General features: G+C 42.6%; 1 protein-coding gene across 1 annotated transcript in view; it reads left to right on the top strand.

Moving 5' to 3' along the window:
• The window catches only part of CFAP74 (cilia and flagella associated protein 74), a 116,366-nt gene that overhangs the window by 90,759 nt on the left and 7,452 nt on the right, over nt 1-18,155 (top strand). The window contains exons 31-36 of the mRNA XM_018553093.1: nt 3,634-3,689; nt 8,159-8,278; nt 10,092-10,247; nt 11,151-11,280; nt 12,083-12,237; nt 14,468-14,588. Of these exons, the coding sequence (XP_018408595.1) occupies nt 3,634-3,689; nt 8,159-8,278; nt 10,092-10,247; nt 11,151-11,280; nt 12,083-12,237; nt 14,468-14,588 (738 nt within the window). The remainder of the gene's footprint in view (nt 1-3,633; nt 3,690-8,158; nt 8,279-10,091; nt 10,248-11,150; nt 11,281-12,082; nt 12,238-14,467; nt 14,589-18,155) is intronic.

The following is an 18,155-nucleotide window of genomic DNA, read 5'->3' as shown; positions in this document are numbered from 1 at the left end:
GCTCATCCATTGACCTCCTGCTTTCCAGCTCCCTTGTCCACTCCTCCCATACTCGCCTCCAGGACTTCTCTAGAGTCTCTCCCATCCTCTGGAACTCTTTACCCCAACCTGTCCGTCTATCTCCCACCTTGACTGCCTTTAGGCGTTCCCTAAAGACTCATCTCTTCAGGGAAGCCTATCCCACCTCGACCTAGCCACTGAACCTTCACATTCTCAAATAATTCATCCCCACACAGCTCCCTCCTTATGTATCATTTCCCCCTCCTCTTTCAGATTGTAAGCCCTCAGGGGCAGGGCCCTCCTTACCATCTTGATTTGTATTGTAACTGTAATGTCTTCCTTATATTGTAAAGCGCTGCGCAAACTGTAAGCACTATATAAATCCTGTATAATAATAATAATAATTTAGCTAGAGTCAGCCCATTCAAATCTGATATTTTAGTTATGGATGGACACTGGTGGTTTGAATCACCTGCTTGATCTCGTACAGGTGCTTAGATTTTTCAATCAATCTAAAACAGGGTTCATGACCCTTCTGATGGTCTTTTCAGGTGCTAAGAACAAAGGTATAGGTAGCACAGCACTTTCTGACTCCTCAAATCAACTTTATTGACACAAGCTAAGTAGACACTCCACCTGTTGACTTCCACTGATGCCCCCTGCTAGGGGTTTAATTGCAAAGTCAGTGAAGAGTAAATGACTGAATGTTTAAAAGGAGAACTATGAGGTGAATGATTTATACTCATAGTTAGAGCCGACCTGTGACAAAGAAGCTGTCACAGGTCGGCTCTATTGATCAGGAAGTGAGCAGAAACATGCAGCCGATCAGCTCACTTCCCGATCGTCTCCCTGCAGTGAATGGTGACTGTCATGTAACGGGCAATAGCTCGCTATATACTGAGCTTTGGGTCACGGTAGGAGGTTAGTATACAGTATATCCTCCCGTGACCCTAAAGAGAACTATGGGGGAAAAAACGTACCCCGTTGTTCTCTTTTAAGTACATTTCCATTAAACACTCCTGACTCTTTAAGTTACAATTCACTTAATTTTTTAAAACGTAATAATAATAAACAAATTCTTCATAAGTCACTATATTCATGAAGTGTTGTCTTATTATAAATAATCCTTTAAACCAGTGGTTCTCAACCTGTGTAACCTCAGGACCCACATTTGTCCTTGGTCATTAAGTTGTGACCCAAGTTGCATCGCACAGGAATGCACAGCATTGCGGTACCGCATGTTCCAGTGTGGGGGCGAAAGGTGCGCTTCTCCCCTTCCCCCCGCTGGGCGCCGGCAGCTTAGCTGGCTCTTTGTCCAAATCCTGCTGCCTTTGCCGACACAGGCGGGGCTGAGCAGTGGGAATCGTAGGGGACATAGACCAGAGCCCAGTGGGGAGGAGAGAAGCTAGGAATGCACCGCATCTTTGGCCGCTTTGATACTATCGTCATTTTGCCCATAGGACCATTTTCGGACCAAATTTCTCTGCATCGCCTATAATATTGTATTGTGTTTTTGTATCATAAAGCAAGCAGATGGAGTGTCCTCTCTGCTTGTTTCAATATAGTTGATCAGATAGGGATCCGCACCCTGAGAAAAAGTATTACTGTAGTGGCGGGTGGTTAAAGTCTGAGCATGCATGTCTGAAGGGATTTTGGGGATGTGTTCTTTCATATAAAGCTCGTAACAGCAGTACAGTGACTGATGCCAGCCCTAAAGCTATGTGTAGCTTTGCCAGGCCTGTTATTGGGACCATGAAGCGGTACTATGGGATAGCATTGTTTAGGACTTGTCTGGCTATGTTGACAAAGTTACTACACTCATCTAAGTAGCTTCCTCAATTCTAAAGAGTGTCAGGATTATACAGCAGTTCTAATGGGTATGTTCCTGGCACTCCTTAGTACTGAGTAAGTTACTTGGATGAGTAGCAAAACATCTTTAACAGTTGAGTATGACTATATAATATTAGCTACACGATGACTGGGCTAAATGGGAACCTTCACAGACATAAGAATACAGGTCTTAAGGCATTACGACAGATGGATCACGTTGATGGAGTCCCGAAGAGATATATAAAATGCCAGTAGGTAACACAGCTCCCCAGAAATCACTTATAACCTGCCTTAAGCTGAAAGCTGATTTATTTTTCCATGGACCAATACACTTTTCACATCATTATTGCTCTTAGCGATGCTTTATAAAAAAGCACCATCAGTATTGAAAAATATGTTTTGGCTAGAGATTTCAGCAGTACAATTTCTGTGGAAACTGTGGCTCATGTCCAGTACAGTCCTTGCAGTCCTGACAGTGAACAATTAAAAATTGAGGATCTACGTTTTGTCATTTTGCAAGTCTTACCTCTCAGGCTCTTTCCTGTAGGCACCATGTAGTTAGACCTTAGAATATTTTTTGGGTTATTGTAACAATGTGTTAGCAATACATATACTAGTATGCTCTCCTGAATACAGAATACAGGGATCAGAAGAATATCACATTCTGCTTTGCTTAAGTAGGAATTTATTTCCATGCTAAGTGCAAATGGAGCTTCAACATGGTCTCAAATGTTACTCACCTTGTGATTCCAGTACTAAAGTCTAGTAGCTGATTATCACTACACCTCAAGCAGCTGCTATGGGGCCAAGCAACAGGGAGGGGCCCCGTCCACATCTTAAAAGAGATTGCAAAAAAAAACCTGCTACCCACAGGACCAAATTTCACCATCTTGAGCAAAATAGCTTGCCGAAGACTCTTCTTCTGCACACTTCTGGATGTGTTAGATGCCAGGTCAGCCTGCTGCACTAGGTGATTCCTTCTGCTGATCCCTACAGTATTACTGTATCCTGTAGTGATATAGTGGCGGGTGGTTAAAGTCTGATCATGCATGTCTGAAGGGATGTTGGGCATGTGTTCTTTCATATAACGCTCGTAACAGCAGTACAGTGACTGATGCCAGCCCTAAATATCATGCCCAAACATGACTAAGAGCAAAAATGATTAATGGTAGAGAAAACGAATAGCTCTGAGAGGCTGCCCAACAACAGAGAGGGAATTGATTAAAGTTATTCAGACAGGAAATGAAGGCGGGCTCAAGATCGCTGCTGTAGCTTCATAGAGTTATATTGAGGAGATGCAAGTTTGCAGGGAATTAGGAGTAATCAGTTCCAGCACAGAAGACTTGCTGCAAGTGTGGGAAAAAAGATAAGGTTGGAGTGAGAACCGATAGCACCAGAGAGGGCAGCGTGCGACTTTTAAACCAGGTATACATACTGGGAGGAATTTATCAAAACTGGAGCAGACAAAATCTGGAGCAGCTATGCATGGCAACCAATCAGCATCCACCTTTAATTTTCAAAGCTTAACTGAACAAGCTTAAAAGAGATGCTGATTGGTTGCCATGGGCAACTGCTAAAGATTTTGTCTGCTCCAGTTTTGATAAATTCCCCCCATTGTATTTGTAGCAAAGATGACTCTAAAATGACAAAAAAAGATTATGTCACTATGACTTTCTCTTGCTTAGAAATGGTCTATAACTCTACTATTTACAAGTAATTCAATGGTGTGTGTGTGTGTGTTTGTGCGTGTGTGTTTGCAATTAAATGTGTTTCAAGCCTATATATGTTTGCTTTTTTTTGCAGGTCAAAAGTCAGTAAAGACAATTTCATTACAGAACATTTCAGCTGAGTCCTTGGAAGTATCCTTCAAGTCTTGATACAATAGGTTTAATTTGGAAGGTTGGGATGAATTAATTTTAGCCCTTGTTATTAGCACTGTATCTTTCATCTAAAATAGCATCTGTTGCTATTTATAAATGATGTCCAAAACCATTTCCTAATCAAGTTTGACCTTGCCGTCCTCATATGCATGTATAGGAAACAATCAAAAGGAAGGCATTTATACATGAAATTGGTAATTATGAATACTCTTCTTTAAGTGTAGTAAATTAGTGTAAATTTTACAACATAATCCAGATTTATATAAAGGTGAGTAGAAAATAAGCTATACAGCTCTAACACATTGTAAGTGTTTTGTTTTATGCTCTGTGTACAGACATGGGGTATACTGTTATGTAATGTTAAATAAGAATTCAGGGGAAACAAAATCTTAAATGGTTATTAAACCTTCACTTTTTTTGCATATATCTACGGCTAGCAAGCAGTAGATATATGCAAAAACTTTAAAAAAAAAAACCTTTTGAAACAGGTTTAACCCCTTCGTGACTGACGACGTACAGTGTACGTCGGCAGCATCGGGGCTGTTTAAACAGACTCCCGGCGACTTTTGCCGCCGGGACTCTGTTTAAACTTGTAGAGCCGACTGTCGGCTTTACAACAGAAGCGATCCTGGCGACTTACCTGTCGCCAGATCGCTTCTGCGTCCCGAAGAAGGGGCCGCCCCCCCCGCCGGACACCCCCGCCGTGCTTCCCGGGCTCCGTTGCCCCTCCTACGGGCCCGGGACCGGCGATCTTTGTGTCCGCGGGGAGCTGGGGAGGAGGTCGACGAACTTCCGTTCATCGATCCCCTCCCCGTTCTATGGGACCGGGAGCGATGCAGATTGCATCACTTCCGGTCCCTGGGCTGTCAGTTCTGGGCTCCTGCAGCCCAGCTATAAGCTATTGAAGTGCGATCTGCACTTCAATAGCTTATTTCCAGTGTAAAGGTGACACTGAGGGTCTTTTGGACCCCCAGCATCACCTTAAAGAGGACCTGTCACCACCATCTGCTATTACATGGGGGGGCTTGCAAGCCCCCCCATGTGATAGCAGTCAAAGTAAAGTAAAAAAAAAAAAAAAAACAGTTTTTAAAATTAAAATGAAATAAAATAAATCTAATAATAATAAAAAAAAAATTTTAAAAGTACCCCGCCCCCGCGAGCACGCGCGTCGCCACGTAAACACGCGTCGGGTGCGCCTACGCATGAAAACGACGAACGCGCTACACATGTTGGGTATCGCCGCGCACGCCGGAGTGAGAGCAATAATTCTAGGGTCAGTATTTTGGGGTATCTCTAAATTGATGACCTGTGGGGGCTTTTAAAGTGTCTTTTATTGATTTTTTGGGGTACTGCAGTTTTTCGCCGTTTCACGGTCGCACGCAATCTGTAAACTCGGCATGTTGGGTATCGTTTTACTCGTTGTAACCTCATCTTTTATATTTCATTAAAAAAATGGGTAATTTGTTGTGTTTTGGGGCATTTAATTAAATTTGTCACTAAATTTTGGGGTTTAATAAGGAGTTGCGCTAATATTGCGCAACATAAAAATTTTCAACTACCACCATTTTATTCTATAGGGTCTTGGCATTCAGAAAATATATAATGTTGGGGGGTTTTACGTCATTTTCAGGCCTAAAATGTGGAATATAACATGGGTGCAAAAATGGAAAAAAGGGCCTCAGTCATGAAGGGGTTAAACTTACCTGTGGCCACAAAGGATCTTGGGGCGGGCGCATGCGCAGTCCAGATGTTCGGCCGGGAGACGAGGAAAGACACAAGGTAAGTCTATGGAGCAGCGTGCACCCGCACAGACACAGTGGGACGTCAGAGAAGGACAGAGGAGTCAGCACTGGGTCGGAGACCCGCACCAGTGCTGGAGGGACATCTGAAAACGACAGTAATGAAGAAGATGATCGGAATAAGAAGCATGATTTAAGGTAAGTCCTTACACTAGCATTGGGGGGAGGGAAGAAATATCCTTTAATGTCACTTTAACCACCACCCCAACACTGCAATGGTTAAGTGCTTGTTTGTCTAGGGAGCTAAAAAAAACAGAGTTATACTCACCCGAACCATGATCCCTGCTGGCTGCTGGACCGGTCCCTTCACCCTGTCTCCTATTCCGCTCCAGCAAGGGAGCATTCTCACGTCCTATACACTGTATAGGACTTGATGACTCACTGGACCCAACACTGGACCTTAGACCGCTGGAGCGGAGGGGGAGCAAGGCTGAAGGCACCGATCTAGCAGCCAGCCAGGATCTGGCTGAGTATAACTCTGTGGTTTTAGCTCCCTAGACAAAACAACACTTAATCCATGCAGTGTTGGGGTAGCCGGGGTTAAGATTTTATTTGCATGGAGTTCTGCTGACCAAGGTGACAGGTTCTCTTTAATTTACAACATCTGTTGCATGCATTTAATTATTGTATCTTTGAATCTACAGATTGTTTTGACATGTATTTATTTTACTGATGGTAACTTTTGCTTATGCAGTTTTTTCTCTTATGCTCAGTTTGATTTGTCTGGGTTTGTGACTGGTTTACTTACGGTACACCAGTAACCTTTTTCTGAATATAAGTTCTGATAGGACGTTGACATTTTTACATCTTTGTTTTTCTCTTATTTTAAATTTTGATAAATATTTACAGATATGTAAATGCTCCGTAATGGTTATCGGTTTATAAGTGAATTTGATTAGAAGATCGAAACCAACAATAAGGGTAGCCTCCCCAGCCCCTTGGCCACTAACACCCCTTAAGTACAGTACTTACCTATTCACATTATCTGGAAACTTCATGTATCAGCCTGATGCATCCAGGTTTAAGTTGTGACTGAGAGCTGAGGGAAAGCCACTGACTGGTAGCTCAGGCAGAGGCAGTACCTCTAAATCACACAGATCCTTCCTCCCTGGCGATGGCTTAGACCTGAAAACATTGAGAAAGCAGCAAGCCACTGGTAAATAGATTGAGCTTAAAGCTACCATAAAGTATTTTAATGGTGTTAGTGGCCATTTTACATAGGGAGCTGCAAGCAGGTGCAGAGGAGGTGACATTGTATTGTGTGTGGGGGACTGCTTCAAAGTATGCCTGCCAAGAGACAACTAGGTGGCTCCCATTTCAGACCTCCTTCTTAAAATGCGTTCTGCCTGTGTGTATCTGGCTTTGGGTTACAGACCAGAATAAGCATGATGTAAATGAGTGTCAGAAAAGTGTCAGAATGTGCAATCTGTATACAGACAGTCCCTGGGTTACGAACAAGATAGGGACTGTAGGTTTGTTCTTAAGTTAAAAAATGTACCTGTTTCAACATACATACAAATTCAAGTGTAACTCCAGCCAAAAAAAATCTTTTCGTTTTGGATAGCATAGGGAAGGGTTAACCCCCAGCAGTGGCTTTGCTACAGGGGGGCAAGGGGGGGCAATTGCCCCCCCCTAGGTTTTCACTTGCCCCCCCGTGTGCCCCCCCGCCAGGGATCGGCAAGGTGTCCTTGCAGGGTCCACCGCGGTCGTACGGAACAGTTGGTACGTCCCAACACCCCCGTCCAATTTGATGTCATACAGCATGCGCTGGTTACTACTTAAACCGGCGCGCTGTGTGCAGCTTCTGAGAAGATACGCTATTAGCGTAGCGGGCGCGATGCAAAATGCGCAGCCGACTTCCTCGCTATGCTAATAGCGTATCTTCTCAGAAGCTCCACACAGCGCGCCAGTTTAAGTAGTAACCAGCACATGCTGTATGCAGCTTCTGTCGCAACTGCAGGGCGCAGATGCCATCCGCAATTAAATCAGCTCTCGGCGCCCATCGGTTGCGACATGCAATGAAAATTATTAGTGCCCCCCCAGATCTGACTGTGGTATCTTATGTGCCCCCCTATATATTGTTCCTAGAGTCGCCACTGACCCCCAGTAACATTTGTTTTGCTGTGTGTGGCCCTGCTCAGAAGATTTCACCTCACTTTCTGTCCCTGTGAAAATTGGATTTTGAAAATTGGAAACAAGGATTGGTGATAAAGCTTCAGTGGAGACACCTTTTTCCCATTAAAACTCTTACAGGAGTGAATTTCCCCTCCTTAGAGGGTAGATTACCTCTCACTTCCTGTTGTCTCAAGGACAGGAAGCAAGATTAAATCTTCCTAATGAGGATACAGGCAGCAGTAAAAACCTCACAGTGACCCAGAAGAAGAGGCGGGAACCCCCACGTCTGCACGTCTAACAAGAGCCAACTTCCTGTAATGTACATACAGTACTACGAACCAGACCCAAAAAGGCGGGCACTCCTCGTCGGCTTGAGCACGGTAGCCAATACACGAGCGTGAGAGGCAGACAACTAACATTCTAAAAATAAATAGGTCAGCGTTACTATTAAGAGACGATTACATTGTCTGCATGCGTATATTGTAGATGTTTTCTTACTTCCCTCCATTATATACCTTAACATATTCATTATAGCCCCGTTTCTCAATTTTGAACCCCTGTGGTCCTTTCGCATTGCTCAATCCCATTGGTATTGTGGAGCCTGGAGCAAGCTGTCATCTGTTTATTGCCTTTGAACCTGAGGAGAGTAAAACTGTAAGCGCTCCGACGACACATAATTGCATTTGTGAATTGTGGTATATACAGACTCTGCATGCCTAAGCAGGTGGCATCATTATTTCAGGAGGCTAAGTGGTCAACTAAATGTTCTACATAATAAAATAGACCTTGGTTTAGACTTATCTACTTAGTAACACTAAGTAATATTCACATGGCAAGCAGTTATGGGGCCTTCACATTAGGCTGGCCATACATTTAGGACATGCATGATTTTGTCCTGATGACTGGGCCAAAATTCAACCAGGGTGCGGCCCTGTTGGCACCCCTCCGCTCTAAAAAATTTATTTTTTTTGATGGACTTTTGTCGAAGGAGACGGTTAGAAAATTAATGGCCGAACAATGCCTGCATCCAATAAGATGTATGCACTGGTCAATAGCCTGGCAGGGGGAATTCCTCCATCCATGCTGTTTAATCTAAGTGGAGGAATCTGTTGTTGGAGAAATGAACCTGCAGGCTGAACAAAAAATACATTATTGTATGGCCAGCCTTACTGTTTATACATTACTTTGGATCTAACATGCCTGTTTAAAGTGACCCAGTTAAGGACATTGGTGTGACATTTGGATGCTGTGGGGGTTAAAATGTGTTCATGTTGAGTTTTTTGTATGTAGACCAGAATGTTTCCCTTCTAGTCAATTCATTAGGGTAGTAAAACACATATGGGCACATACAAATTTTCTGCAATTGTTTAAGGATCGTCCTGTTTTCTTCATCAAATGAGGGAAATGTCTTTAAGTGTTCCTTCACTGGGTTGAATCAGAGATCAAAACTGCAATCCCAGATTGACATTTTATAGTAGTGCTTGAAAACCACTTAAATGCTATCACAATTTGATGGGCTTGGTCATGCAGGGGTTCTCAGTAATGCAGCATTTCCAAAGCACATTGAAAGAAATTGCACCACTACCTGTTGGTAAGAGTTCTGGCTGGGTAGAAGAAGCCTTAGGCCGTTAGCAAATAGGTAGATGTCACACCAAGACTTAAAGGCGGTAAGACATGCACGGGTCGACAAACTAATATGGAGTTCAAGAGCCAGTCTGTCCAATCCAGGAGCCAGCTCCATTAACAACAACCAGAGAAAATCGAAATAGTTAGGCACTAGCGGCCATTTTTAAGGTGCATTGGCTACCTGGCTTCTGGGTTTTGTCCAGTCTTGAAGACATGTAACCCATCTTCCCTTGTACTGCACAAATGCTGAGATCTCCTATATTTTTCTCCCTGACTTGGTCAATGACCAGTAGCAGTACAGACACTATGTGCATAATTATACAGAACATGGATATGTGGTCTTCTGATTACATTGAGATTTCCTATCATGCTGGACAGTTTTTGCGTGCGATATTGAAGGCCTGATAATCCCCAGTTGCCACAAACAGTTGAATCAGTTGTATTGCTTGCTGTTATTGGGACATGTATGAGAGCCCATACATTTGGCAATTTTATTTGCAGTTTCTGATATTATTTTATTCCCAGTTTCACTCGACCAAATGTTCAAAACTGCAGTAGAAATCAATCAAATCCACATTAGAACCGGCCAGTGGGTACCTTCGATCAATTTCGTCAACAGTTTTGATTACGTGGTTACTCACGATGATTGAAACTGGGAAGGGCAAATTGCTATGTTTGAATGCTGATAACTCCAAAACTGCCAACAAAATGATCAGCATTGATCTACATGCCCATGTGTTCAGGTGTTATAGCCTTAGGTCTTATAGGCCTTCAGAACCATGGCTTATACTGTCTGTGTACAGGACCACCAAGAAACTGTATGTGACATTTGTTGTTGTAGTTCTTTGAAAATCTGGAAGTTCGCACTCGGCAAGCAACGGTGTCATTGAGTATTAAAGGGCAAGGACTGGCGCCTTCTCTGACATGCACGGTGGATGGAGGAGTATTAAACATGGGCTATGTCTTGGCTAAAGACCACACCACAGTATCATTTAAGGTAAAGTGCTTTTTCTTATATTTTTTTTGAAGGAAAAGATGCATAATAATAATTCCAAAGAATTAACTATTAAAGACAAAAATGAGAAGTGTAGCAACTGTGTAGCTGAAGCTCAGTCTATTTCTGCTCATGTCATGGTGCATTATTTAAGTGCAGATTTCTGGTAACAGAACCATACAAGCAATATGCTGTTTTGGGGGTATGGGCCGTGCTTTCTCAGTAGAAATTTGGGCACGTTGCTGCTGGCAGGGGTGAGTGAATTGATAGTTTTAAGTTCCCTGAAATGTTGAAATAAGGTAAAATGCATTGACGTCATTGGGGAAAGCAAAATTAACAAAATGAAGCTGGTTTGTGGTGGCTTTTAAGGGTGCAGAAATTCCTTTCAACTGTCCCAAAACTGTTCTTGTGCCAAGAAACGGTCCCCATTAGCCTCATTACTTTCCTGATTTCTTTTTCCAAAAACAGTGCACAAAAAAAGGTATGGACAAAAAAAAGCATTGCATGCCCTATTGCTGGAAATCATGACCATGCGAGTCCTTCACCCTGAAAAATCCTCCTCTAAAAACACTAGTCTGATGTTTACATGGGGGGTCTTCCTCACAACCTGTGTACCAAAAGGTGGTGTAGGGATCGGGCCTTATGTTCAACTACCTGTCCCTTCTTTCAACCCTTTTACCTGTTTACCACACCACAAAAAAACTCTTTTTAGAAATTAGACACATCATTTGCAAACATGGGTCTTTGATCTGCCCTATCCCATGCTGTGGTCTCTTTTGTGCAAAACCGTCATCAATAGCTAAATTCAGGTGGCACATCTTCCCCCTAAAAAAAAAAAGAAGCTTTCTTCATTGTTTTAATTACTAATGTGTATTTTATTGACTGTATTTTCTTCTTTTTTTTCAGTTACATAACACATCAACAATTCCAGTGAATTATACTATTAAACAGGGAAGTCTGTCTGTAACTCGATACGAGGAGCTTCAAAAACTTCCAAATTTTATTCATTCGGAAAAACCAGCACCCAACTTTGTTGGTAAATATATGATCTGTATGGGAGAACCCAGCTGTGTACACTGTATTATGCATGTGTTTATATACATAATGTGATAGTATGCACAGCATATTAGTACAATATAGCAGACCTACCTGTCCAAACCTATCGCCTCCAGTGCTGCTCTTCTCCCTCTGTAGCGCTTCCATTTTGGCTTTGGGTTTCTAATATTTGGCCACTTGATTAGCATTAGCCGGGTCCAATGACATATCTCCCGAGCATGCGCACAAGAGTTACTTTATGTGGGCAATGCCAGGTCAATGCACTAAGCTGCGCATGTCATTAAAAGCTTGCTGATCGGCAAGTTTTTTTTTCTTAGTTTACTCCCACTTAAAGTGTGTTGGGTAAAGTCATCCCATTTGTTTTGATTGGGCTGCCAACACAGGGTAATACACCATTAACCAAACCTGCAGCATTATTTTACTGCAGTACACCACAATGTTTGCCATGTGGGTTGTGGTGCCCAGCAGCTTGGTCTTTTGGCTTCTACTGTACTTGTGTATCGGGGTGCCATACTAAATTAATGGCACTGCAATGTACTGCACAGAGTGTCATGTGTTACCGTGCTTCATGGTCTGAATGGGCCAAAAAGGTTCCACATTGTATATAACAATAATTACCTTGGAATATGAAATTGTGAAAAATGACTAAACATAGCCATCATTATTATTCCCTCTTCAAATATAATTCTATACTTAATTATAAAGCAAATTCAGATTATTTTCTTACTTGTGCACATTTACGGTTTGTCTGCTAACTATTCCTCTCCCCAATCTCTTCCAAGGACCTCAGAATTACAATGGACAAAGTGTTTTCAGCGCATCGCCTGTAGAGGGAACCATTCAGCCAAACAAAACTGAAGACATTTCAGTTTCTTTCTCTCCAGACCATGAGAGTGTGCATTTCTCTGACATCCTCATGGTGGAGCTCTTCTGCAAGGTAAGGCTAAAAGTACAAATGATAGATGTTAGATTTTGGCAGAAATAGATCTAGGCCAATTCGGTTTTTAATAAGGTGGCATAGATATAACAGACACGGAAGCAAACTGCAGATATGTACAGAATACATACTCTACTGCAACTAGATACAGTTTATCAGCGATGTCCTAGTTTTCTTCCTTAGCTTGTCATCATATATTATTACCTGGTGCTGCTCCTGTTATTGTGCCCATGTGAAAATGATACAGAAATACATAATATGCTTTCCACTGACCCAGTTGCTGGTAAACAAGCTGTATGGTTTATTTCTGACCCTGCTTCCATAGCCAGTACATCTGTACTTAAAGTGACCCTGTCATTACAGGGAGACTTGTATGAAAAGCATACCTACAAAAAGCAGACCGCATATACTCGCCTTTCCAGCTGCCTACGTTTTGTGTTTTTTTTAAATACGCGACTGTACTACTCATTATCCTCTGCAAGTAGTCAACTGGTCAGATGAGTTGAATACCTGTTTCCCCTGCCGTTTGCTATGGTTTCTCTCACTGGGTTGTAGATCCTATAGTGTGAGCAAGCAAGGATAAATGACATCAAGTGATTGGGGAGCAGATTATTTACACATCTGGAAGTGTGAGCAGTAAAGCTGTAGAAAGGCAAGCATATGCAGTCTCTTTTTTTGCAGGTATATTTACATAAAGTATGGTCCTACTTAAAGCCCAACTCCATTGAATGAATGAAGTGTGTAGTAGACTGATAACATTGGTTGGATCCTGAGGGGTAATTAGTCTAATCGCTCCAGATGCCAGATAAGCTTTAAACAAGCCCTAATAAAGGGGGATCCTTTGGACCTATGAAACGCCTTAGATATTTAGGAGTCTAAATAAAATTAAATCTGACTTTATATGTTCTGCTTTTGGTGCTTTCCTCCTTGCACACCCAGTAAATGACATATCTGACTGCAAGGACGCTTATTGTATTGAGAAAAGTGTCTGTTGACCTCTCCTTTTTTTTTTAATGTACCTAATCTTTATTTTAAGGTTTTTGCGACGTTACAAGAAATCAACATAAAAACACATTCCGTTAGGCGGTGGCACGACCGGATAGCTGACCAACCGCTGACTGTAATCTCACCTATGTCATTAGTGGGAACATACATTGGCACAGCTTCAGGAAGTTGGAGGAGAGGAGTGAAAGGGGGAAGAAGGCGGGTGGAGAGACATGGCAGGTAGGGGAAGGGAGGGGTAAAGATGGAGAGGGGAAGGAGAAAAAAACAATGAGCAGTGAAGAAGCCAACATTTGAGGCTGTACATGACTTTAAAAATGGTCATTCCTCAAAAAGAAGGCATAAACTCGGAAACACTCAAAACCATGGAAAAAAAAGCACTAAAGACAATAAAAACAATGAAACATAGGAAACCTAGAAAAGTGGGTCATGTAGGGTGTCTAGAAGTCTACTATGTTCAGTATGCTTAGAAAAAAAAGCTTGCCGGCAATCTATTATATTCAAAGCAAAGAGGAACTGCCACAACCCAGGATATTAGACTACGATCAGGAGCTGACTACTAGCGGTTGTCCTCCTAGTCAGAGGTGGGATCCGAGTTGTAATGAATCCATGTAGCCCATATAGTGTAAAATTTAGCATACCTGTAGTGACCATCCTTTCCTCTGAGGCTTGGATGTCCGAAACCATTCTGCTCCACTCCTGGGGGGGACAGATGCCGTCTTCCAGTATCAAGGATCAAAACGTTTTGCCACGTTTAGGAGATGAGAAAGAGGACCAGACTTATAGTTGGACATAGGGCAGGGCACCGAGTGCAGGAGGAAGAGGGCCGGGAAAAAGGCATTTTGATGCCGAGGATGGATTTCTTTTTGAGCCTGGATCCCCCGCCAATACGGCTGGATCTTAGAGCATTCCCACCATACATGCAAGTGTTGACCTCTCCTTTTAACAAGCTAATTGATGGCTATTATCCTGATCTAATGGCTTCAATACTTTTTAGTCAACAAGTTAACAAGTTAAGGTCAGTGAGGTCAGAATCAGAATTCCTGATTTTTGTATTGGGTCCCTGATTTAGAAAGTATTGAAGCTGTTGAATCAACACAGCAGCCCACCAACAGTTTTTTTAGAAGGAGATTCCCATAGTTTATGTGTCCTAGATTACTCACACTGTAATAAAGTACACTGTTTATCCTGATAAACAACCCTAAACCATGTTTAAATGTGTCTGTAGCACATAGCTCATTCCATCCAGCTGAAAGGTGCCTCCAGGAATCACATCATGTATATCGAAGGAGGAGATCCAGTGGTTGTCCCTATCGAGTCACTCTGCACTTTCCCAGCGAAAGAAGGAGGTAAGTGTTTTTCTGCAAAACAAAGTCATTTGTGCCTGTAAGACAACACTCTGAATTTTGAAGATGCATACGGTCCCTTGTGTATGAAAGGTCAAGCTTTGTAACCCTGACTTTTAACCCAGACCTTTAACTTTAAACACAGACATGAATTAATGTTTTTCGATTCACATCAATACAAGAATGTTTCCCAGCAAATGGAGGCTTGTGGACTGATGGCATTCTGCAGTCCTTAAATGTTGATTCTGCTCATCTCATGGCCTGCCCATTCGCATTTTGTGAAAGCCGGTCCTTTTTTTTTTTATTGCTGCATACTTTTGTGAAAACAGTGGGTCTTCCTGCTGTGATACAGAGAAATAATTTTGGTTGCTTGAAACAACATCTCCATGTGTCCTTGCTAGAATTCATTTATCAGCTGTACTCTGAATGCGTGACAACAGATCCTTATTTTTTATTTTACTAAAATTGTTAACAAATGAAGGGCCTCTACACATCGGTATCTAAATATGGCACACCGCATATGCTGCTAACACCTATTGAATACTCCTTGGCACGTGGAACAGATAGACTGAATTGAACTGACACCACCCAAGAAGTGCAAGTTGTGTTCTCTTCCACTGTTCTACGCCATGTTAAAAGTAGTGCACACTGTTGAAATTCAGTTCATTTCCATTATAACAATGTGGGACACGTGTATAGGTTTTTTACTTTCTGAAAGCTAATATACCTCTTGCAAATGGAATAAGGACCTGCCATAGGTAATGCCATGTTTTAGATAATCAATTCTCTACCCACTAGAAATGTAATGCAGTCACAGACTTTGGTGAATCAGATCCAGGAGACCCACATACCAAATTTTTTTTTTCATCAGCATGTGACGCAGCAGAAGCATGCCATTTTTTGTAATCTTGCTAAGTTACTTAGTTACTTACTTATGTTATTTACCTGTAAAGGCCTACCTTGTTTAGCTATCTAACATCCCTTCTGGCCAAAACTTGTGTCTTTTGGTGACATGGTTTCTTACCAGAAGTTTACATCTAATTAGCATTCTGTTCCCACATATTCCCCACCTTGGCACTTTATCAAATGCTCAAGTGGAATAATAGAGCTAGGATGTAGACATTTCTCCATGCTGGCTAATTCCACTTTCCCACAGCCCACCGTTCATGGCCAGGGGGCAGGCAACCTATGCATTGGTGTATGGCATCTGGATGTGGAATGGTTATAGAGGTAAATTACTTCTTGCCCACTGCACCGAGCTGGGTGGGCCATTCACCACTACAGCATGGTCAGTTAATGCGTCATAGTACTTAGATCACCAGCAATCACCAGCGACTTGGATGTGATAACCGCTGCCTGCCATGGGCAAACTGTGGCAGCCAAAACAGGGAGACGTTTGTATGTGAGTTCTATTGATTTGAATGGGCATTTGATAAAGGGCCAAAGGATCATGTGATATGTGGTGGTTGGGGGGGTAATTGAAAATGGACTAGACAAAGACATAGCATTGTAACACACTCTTGTTATATTCAATATTAGAATGGCAAACTTCCTTATACAGAAAACAAACACTTCTTCGAAATCCAAACCAAGACATTTGCATAGCTTTGTTTGACTAGAGAAACATCTTTTTGCTACTTAGTTCCACCTATTACATTGTTCTGAACCTTTCTATTAGAGAACATACAATGCTAATCCTTTAGGGATAAACAGGGAAGGGTGTTACCATCCATTACGAAAATAACATTTGATCCTTTTCAGGAGAAACATTATGTTTGTAGTTTACTTATTATCCCACTGTTCATCTTCTAAAAACATGATAACATATGAGGTGATATACTGAATATATTTACCCAATAGGTAACGCTGTGATCAAATAAAAGGGTTGCGCTCAGAGAGTAAGCAATAGCCTAGTTTATATTAAAAAAAAAGATTTTAATGAGAGTTAAAGTAAAGGTCTGCTCAGGTTTTAGTAAATTACCAGAACAGAAGGTATTTAGAATGTAAGTAGGACAGTTGTAAGTGAACATTTTGGGGTTCATTTATAAAAGTTCCCTCGACATAGCCATTTGCATGGCACTAGCACCCCTTAATGGCATTGATGAGTATAGAAAATTCAAATACTTATCAGTGTCCTCTAGAGCAGTGGTTCTCAACCTATGTATTCTCAGGACCCACATTTGTCCTAGGTCATTAAGTTGTGACCCAAGTCACACTGCAATGGAATGCACGGTATTGCAGCACCATGCGTTCGAGTGCAGGCGATCAGACTGTGGGTGGAAGATGCGTTTGGGGTGTCATTCAAATTAATGGCAATGCAACACATCTTCCACACCAGAACAGGCGATAGGTGTGATTGCGTGGTACAGTGCATTAATCGCATGGGGCTGTGTGATTAACGCACTGTTCTAGTATGAACGGACCCTCAAAAACACTGATAGACACAATCTCACACACTCAGATATACATACACACACTCCAAAAAAAATTATAATTTTCTTTTCTTTTTATTAAGATCCACCCAGTCTCCCTACCTTATGAGAACTGGAGTGAATCCTCAGCCTGGGGTCCAGTGTGGGCCGCTGTGCTGTGACGGAGCTCCATCCATATGTGCATGGCTTGTACAACTCACTTGTGTGCTCTGTAGAGGTGCCAGGAGCCAGAATGTGATGTCAGTCCAGTCCATGCTCCTCTACATGGCACATGTGAGAGCTGTAAGCAATGCACATAAGGATGGAGCTCCCTTATGGCTACACTTCCAGCCCACCCCACCTCCCCTGCAGAGCCGGGCAGCATATTTTGAATTGCTGCTCAGCGCGAGAACAGACGGTGCTGCACTAGGGGGAGGCCTGGGGAGTCTCTGACCCTGAAAAGAGGAAGGCATGTGGCGACCCACTGGACATGAAACGTCGGCTCATGTTGGATTTCTGTGACATCATTGTCCATTAAAAGGACTTATTCATTTTAATTCCTGGAGTGCTGGTGACTTATTTCTTCCACTGGACATGGAGTCGTGACCCACTTTTGGGTCACGACCCACCAGTTAAGAACCAAGGCTCTAGAGCAGTGGTTCTCAACCTGTGTGACCTGAGGACCCACATTGGTCCTTGGTCATTAAGTCGCGACCCAAGTCGCACTGCAATAGAATGCACGGCATTAGGGTACCACCTGTTCATTTGCGGGCCTGCGAACTGTGGGTGGGAGGTGCATTTGGGGTACCATTCAAATGAATGGCAATGCAACACTCCTCCCACACCAGAATGCACGGTAGGTGCAATTGCGTGGTACAGTGCGTTAATCGCACGGTACTATGTGATTTATGCACTGTACTAGTGTGGACAAGACGCACACAACCACAGACACAATCTCACACACTCACAGACATTGTCATACACACTCCAAAAATGTGTTACATTTTTTTATTTTTTTTAAAGGTCTACCTTTAAGCAATGCACATATGGAGGGAGCTCTCTCATGGCCATAGCCCCAGCCCATCCCACCTCAAGCTGACACTCGGCACTGGGCAAAATATTTTGAATGGCTGCTTGGCGCGAGAACTGGCTGTGCTAG

The sequence above is a fragment of the Nanorana parkeri genome, unplaced genomic scaffold (genome assembly GCF_000935625.1).
Source record: "Nanorana parkeri isolate BGI_ZX_2015 unplaced genomic scaffold, ASM93562v1 scaffold109, whole genome shotgun sequence".
NCBI lineage: Eukaryota > Metazoa > Chordata > Amphibia > Anura > Dicroglossidae > Nanorana > Nanorana parkeri.
This window is presented reverse-complemented; position numbering and strand designations above follow the sequence as displayed.